Source organism: Enhydra lutris, unplaced genomic scaffold (assembly GCF_002288905.1).
Source record: "Enhydra lutris kenyoni isolate GAN:26980312 unplaced genomic scaffold, ASM228890v2 scaffoldscaffold8, whole genome shotgun sequence".
NCBI lineage: Eukaryota > Metazoa > Chordata > Mammalia > Carnivora > Mustelidae > Enhydra > Enhydra lutris.
The window spans coordinates 2,093,897-2,099,896 of NW_019154092.1; the positions used below are offsets into that span (position 1 = coordinate 2,093,897).

At 57.3% G+C, this 6,000-nt stretch overlaps 1 protein-coding gene across 1 annotated transcript; it reads left to right on the forward strand.

Moving 5' to 3' along the window:
* Window positions 1-1,313: 1,313 nt before the first annotated feature.
* On the forward strand, window positions 1,314-3,664 carry LOC111142375 (transmembrane protein 191C). The gene is made up of 10 exons (XM_022495397.1): window positions 1,314-1,468; window positions 1,735-1,858; window positions 1,986-2,036; window positions 2,185-2,262; window positions 2,424-2,480; window positions 2,606-2,665; window positions 2,843-2,907; window positions 2,992-3,064; window positions 3,313-3,353; window positions 3,460-3,664. The coding sequence occupies exons 1-10, from the start codon at window positions 1,314-1,316 to the stop codon at window positions 3,662-3,664; spliced, it is 909 nt and encodes a 302-aa protein (XP_022351105.1).
* Window positions 3,665-6,000: the final 2,336 nt, after the last annotated feature.

Sequence of the window (6,000 nt, forward strand, 5' to 3'; positions counted from 1 at the left end):
TTACATTTCAGTGTTTAATTACACGTTAATGGCGCACTTACACTGCTCCTAATGCTTTGCAAACACGGAAGAAAGTTCCTCTGGGAAGTGTACTCCCGTGGTGAAATTGTGGGTCATGGAGGACCAACATGCCCAGTCACTGTTCATCCCCAGCGGCTCCCCCAAATGACCCACAGATGGTGCCGGTAGCAGGGCACAAGGGTTCCTTCTCCCTCACTTGGTTGCTTATATTTGATGTCAACCAACCGTCTTTCTGTTGGCTGCTCTGCTTGATGGAAAATGCGGTGTCTCTTCAGACTCTTCTTGGGCGTTCCAGTTCTCCCCTCTGGGCAATGCCCAGCAGACCCTTTGCCCTTTGATGTTTGATATTTGGTCTTTCTCATGGTGGCCCCTGGATTTCCCATGTATTCTAGTTACTAGTCATCTGATTACAAAGATTGCGAAGATCTTTTCCTATTCTGTCACCCATTTGTAACATTTGTCCACGGTATCTTTTTGTTTCAAGTGGATTTTTTTAAACAAGATTTTATTTATTTATTTTTTAAAAGATTTTATTTATTTGACAGAGATCACAAGTAGGCAGAGAGAGGGGAATGCAGGCTCCCTGCTGAGCAGAGAGCCAGACACCAAGCTGGATCCCAGGACCCTGAGATCATGACCTGAGCCGAAGGCAGAGCTTTAACCCACTGAGCCACCCAGGCGCCCCTAAAGATTTTGTTTATTATAAATAAAGAGACAGCGAGAGAGGGAACGCAAGCAGGGGGAATGGGAGAGGGAGAAGAAGGCTTCCTGCCAAGCAGGGAGCCAGATGTGGGGCTTGATCCCAGGAACCTGGGATCATGTCCTGAGCCAAAGGCAGATGCTCAATGACTGAGCCACCAGGTGCCCCTCCAAGTGGATTTTTTTAAAAAAAGATTTTATTTATTTATTTGACACAGAGAAAGAGAGATCACAAGTAGACAGAGAGGCAGGCGGAGAGAGGGGGGGAAGCAGACTGATCATCAGCAGAGAGCCTGATGCGGGGCTCGATCCCAGGACCCTGAGATCGTGACCTGAGCCAAAGGCAGAGGCTTAACCCACTGAGCCACCCAGGCGCCCACAGATATTAGTATTTTATTAACCTTTTACTGATCCGATTTTGGCTCCTGCCTCACATTTTTTTTGTGTGTGAGGGACTAAGTGCGATCCTGCCCCACTCCGGTCCGCCGCGGCTCGGGGCCTGCGCTCGGCTGCCCCCTGCCGCTCATTGTGACGCCAGCCGCGGGCCGGATCTCCGAGGCCGGCAGCGGCGGCTGGATACCGCCGCTGGAGCCATGGCAGACACGCAGGAGCTGCTGCTGCAGCTGCAGAAGGACAACCGCGACGGGCGACTGCGGAAGCAGGAGCTGGAGGAGCTGGTGCGCGGGCTGGAGGCCGAGAGCGAGAGCCTCACTGGGCGCCTGCAGGACCTGCGCGAGCGCGAGCGCAGGTGCGCGGCAAGGGCGGCTCGATGGGGGGGAAGCGGTCACACGAGGGTCGGTTCCACGGACGGCGGCACCCGGGCCTGGGCAGAGCCACCGGCCGGCCCGTCGGTTATTCCTCTTCGCCGGGGCCCGAACCCCCATCCCCATCTACTCAGGGGACCTACGAAGGGGAGGGTGCGGGCCCATTCGCAGCTGGCCTTTCCCGGGGGCCGCGGGAGCCTGAGCACCTGCCGCCTTCCGCGGTGGCACCGCCTCAGTTTCCCCTCTGCAGCCTGCAGCGGAAGCGAAGCCAGGTGGCGCGGAGCCTGCGCGGGGAGGCGCGCGAGGTGGCGCGAGAGCGCGCGGAGAGAGCTCGCGGGCTGCTGGAAGCCGCGGAGCGGCGCCACCAGGACTTGGTGGGGACCGGGCCCTGGATGGGGCGGGGCGGGGCGGACGGGGAGGGCGGGGGCGGGGCCCTGGATGGGTACTGCCGGCCTCGATGCTGCGGAGAAGCCCAGGCAGCCTCCTCGACCCCCTCCGCAGGAGCGACATAACCGGCAGCTGCAGGAGCAGTGGGAAGAGCTGTCGAGTCAGGTACATTAAGGAGACGGCCTCGGTCTCTAGCTTCCCCCAGGAAGTCCCACTGTCGTCCTCGCCCCCCTTTTGCCCTGTCCCCTCCTCTCAGGACATTCCCCGCTCCTCGAAGCCCCGCAAATCCCACCCTCACAAAACCCATCTCTAGCTCTTCTACTACGGGGGCGAACAACTGAGTCAGCAGCGCGCAGAGCAGCGACTGGGGACCCAACTGATGGCGTTGCAGGTGTTTGGGTGGGGCCCCCAAGATCGGAGCGGAGGCGCGGGCGGGACCATAACGACCTCGGGGCGCGGAGGCTCCCCGAGGGGCGGGGGTGGGCAAAGAGGAGGCTTGCGGGGGAGTCCCGGGCGTCCTGGATTCCTGACATTCCTTGGATCCGTCTGAAGAAACAACTGGAGCTGGTGGAGGCCAAGCGCGCCAGGCAGGCGGAGAACCTGCGGCAGGTGAGGGCGGGGCCGGGGCCTGAAGGAGAAGGTCGGCTTCGGGTGTGGGTGGATAGGTGCGCAGGTGCGGGAGGATGGAGGACCTGGCGCTACCCTGAGTCTCATCAGGGCTCCCCTCATCCCAGGGCGCTCAGCGGACGGAGGAGGCCTGGGCTAGCTTTCAGGAGCAGAGCGGAGTCCTGCAGGTACCGAGAGCCGCTCACGTCCGACTCCCCTCCAACCCCGGAGCTGCGGCGACCCCCAGTTCCCCCCCCCCCCCCGGGCCCCCCCCCCCCCCCCCCGGGGCCGCGCCCCCCCCCCCTCCCCCCCCCCCCCGGGGGTCTCCTCCCCTAGTCCTGAGGCCTCACTCCCACTCCCTCCAGGAGCTGCAGGGAAAGGTGATGGAGGCAGCTGCTGCGCTGGACGCCTCGCACGGCGGCCCGGAGCTGTAAGGGGGGCCAGGACTGTGGGGGTAGGGTGGGGCGGCAGTGGGGCTGAGTTAGATCGCCCACCCCGATGCCCTTCCCAGCAGGTGCGACTCCCATCCTCGTCGGGTGCAGGACTGCGCGGGCTCGCTCATGGAGGAGGTGGCCGAGGCTGACTGTGTGAGCGCGGGCCCGGACGGGGCGGGCGGGCTGGAGTCGGACCCTCTCTGCACCGGGGCCACCCGCACCCACGGGGCTCCGCCTCCCCTCGAGGGCCTGCCCCCTGACGGGCCCGTGACCATCCAGACCCGCACTCTGGGGGACGGGGGTTCTGGTCCCTTACGACTCCCGCCCCCTCCATGAAGGACCCGGAACTCGTGGCGCCCCCGCCCCGGGGCCGAGCTAGAAGCCGCTCCCTCTGTCCGCAGGAGAGGCGGCTTTTCACGGGCACCGGCAGGGCTGGCATCAGGTGAGTCAGGTGGCAGGCGGCGGGCGCGCTGGGCTCGGTTCCACCCCACGACTTACTCGCCACCGCCCCCCTTCCCCTGTCTGTCCATCCGTCCTTCGGTCCGCAGGCTGTGGGTGCTGGGCGCGCTGCAGACGCTGCTGTTGCTCCTGCTCGGCTTCCTGGTGCTGCCGTTGCTCTACCTGATGCTAGTGAACCCTTCGGCCCTCCGCCGAGGACTCCGGCACTTTGTCTCGGACACCACCTTCCGTCGCCTGCGCTACACGCTGTCCCCGCTGCTCCAGCTGCGCGCGCGCGGCCTGCTGCCGGCCTAGCGCGCATCACGCCGGCCGCGGCCGCTTGCACCTCTGTCTCCGTGTGGTTTCTGGGCGCCTGGGTGGAGGCCGAGGGGAGACTCTCGGGGGTGGGTCATGTGTCCCTTGGCCCAGCGGTCCTGGCATCTTGGTCTCAGCGGGTGCAAGGCCTTCCAGGCGGTTCTTGGGTTTGGAGAGGCTGCCCCGGGCTCCAGGTGGTAGAGCCGGCGACTTGCGCAGGAGCCCGGCGCGCCCTCTTCCGGCACCCGCGACTTGGGGTAGGGGCTGGGGGTTCGCACCAAGGGACTCCCGGGAGCCCTCTTCCTACAGCGCCTGCTGCCGCACCAGAGCCATCTCGGAAGTTGGTCAGTATCTTTTTGCTAAACTTGGTTTTTCCCTGCTAGTGAGCCTGGGGTGGGGGGGAACGGGGGAGCAGGCGGGTCAGGTCTTCTCCGTGGAGGTCAGTGGTTCCCCCGGCTGCGTGGGGGGTTATTGAGATCCCCGCAGCATCCCTTGGTTTTCTCGCGGCAGGTTCTTCAGGGCGCCGGCCTGGGCATTGGTTTCCCGTGGTCCCCTTGTGGAACGTGCTGGTTCTGCTGGCGCCGCGCGCTCCCCACTGCGGTCTTCGTTGGGAATCGTCTTTTTATTTAGGTAGACTTTTCTGCTTAGTGGAAATGATGAACCTTGAGTTTTGTGGGTTTTTTTTTGGGGGGGGGTCTGATACAAATACTACTTTTATTCTTTACGTTTTTTGGTAGTGAAATTGTTCCGTGTACCTCCTTGTTGCGGGCGCGCGTGCACACACCCAGCGACACGCCCCCCCCCCCGCCCCCCGCAACACACAGGTTTTGGCTGTGGTCTCCAAACAATCGTTTTCTTATTGATATGTAGGTATTAAAGTCCTTTTGGGGTTAAATTTGTTTATGTAATCCTGTGTATAAAATTTCATCAAATTTAGAAATTGTGTGCTGTGTCCTTATAAAAATCCATTTCAGTCTAGAAATTGTAATACTCACATACGGTAAATACCTTTAGTTGGTGTAAACATTTTGTTCATACATTCATTATAACATTTTGTTGCTAACCACTTTATGGTTTCATGCATAGATGGGCATTTGGGTTGTTTCCACCTTTTGGCTGTTGTGAATAATGCTTCTGTGAACATTGGTGTATCAATGTTTGTTCTTTTGGGTAAATACACAGACTTGGAACTGCTGGATCATTGGTACTTCTGTGTTTGATGCTTTGAGGAGGAAGGGCTCTACTGCATTCCACGTTTTACATCTCCAGGGCAGTGCAAAAGGGCTCTCATTTGCCAAATTCTCACCAACATCTGTTTTTATTTATTTATTTTAAAAAGATTTTATTAAATCTTTATTAAAAAGATTTTATTTACTAAATCACCATGACTATGATTGACCCCAGCTGAAACCAAGAATCAGATGCTTAACCTGAGTCACCCAGGCTCCCCCGTTTCATTTTTCAAAAAATTTAAAAAATAATAGCCATTTTCACGAGTGTGATTTTTTTTTTTTTTTTTGCTTTCAATCTTTAGGCATTGGATTAACTTTGGGTTTTTTTTTTAGATTATTTTTATTTATTTTAGAGTGAAAAGAGCATGAGCTGGGGGAGGAACAGGGAGGGGCAGAAGGAGAGGGAGAGAATCTCAAGCGAACTGTGTGCTGGGGACCCTGTGATCATGATCTGAGCTGAAACCAAGTCGAGTGCTCAAACAAGTCACCCAGGTGCCCCAGGCATTGTGTTACTTTTTTTCTTCCAAGTTTTTATTTAAATTTCTTATTTTTTATACTCTATAACTACAAAATTAAATCTGTGAATTAAGACATTTTAGGGACATCTAGCTTTTATCCCAGCTCTCTCTACCCTGTTGCCTGCACTCCCTTAGAAGAAATATTAGGGGGCGCCTGGGTGGCTCAGTTGGTTAAGCCACTGCCTTCTGCTCGGGTCATGAGTCCGCAATGGGCTTCCAGCTCCGCAGGGAGACTGCTTCTTCCTCTGACCTTCTCCCCTCTCATGCTCTCTCTCTTTCTCTCAAATAAATAAAATCTTAAAAAAAAAAAAAAAAAAGAACATTAGGTTGTTGCAATGGACTCTACTTTATTCCCTCTTAACTAAGTGAAATATACAGTGAGGACCTCCTCCGTTTCTTAGATGAACACGGGTGTACCCCCTGGACTTCTCTGCTCCCCTTTCAGCACGGGGCTCTGAGCAGTGTCAGAGAAGCTGTGTCCTTACTCAGCTGCAGTGATGCGGTGGATTCCCACGCTTTGCTATTACAAACAGTATCTTGGGGGGCACCTGGGTGGCTCAGTGGGTTAAAGCCTCTGCCTTCGGCT

Bases quoted from the DNA above. Each gene is read 5' to 3' on its own strand.
- LOC111142375 (XM_022495397.1), top strand. From the start codon at position 1,314: ATGGCAGACACGCAGGAGCTGCTGCTGCAGCTGCAGAAGGACAACCGC. The intron at 2,037-2,184 runs GTACATTAAGGA...ACCCATCTCTAG, and splicing joins GGGAAGAGCTGTCGAGTCAG to CTCTTCTACTACGGGGGCGA. The intron at 2,666-2,842 runs GTACCGAGAGCC...CACTCCCTCCAG, and splicing joins AGCAGAGCGGAGTCCTGCAG to GAGCTGCAGGGAAAGGTGAT.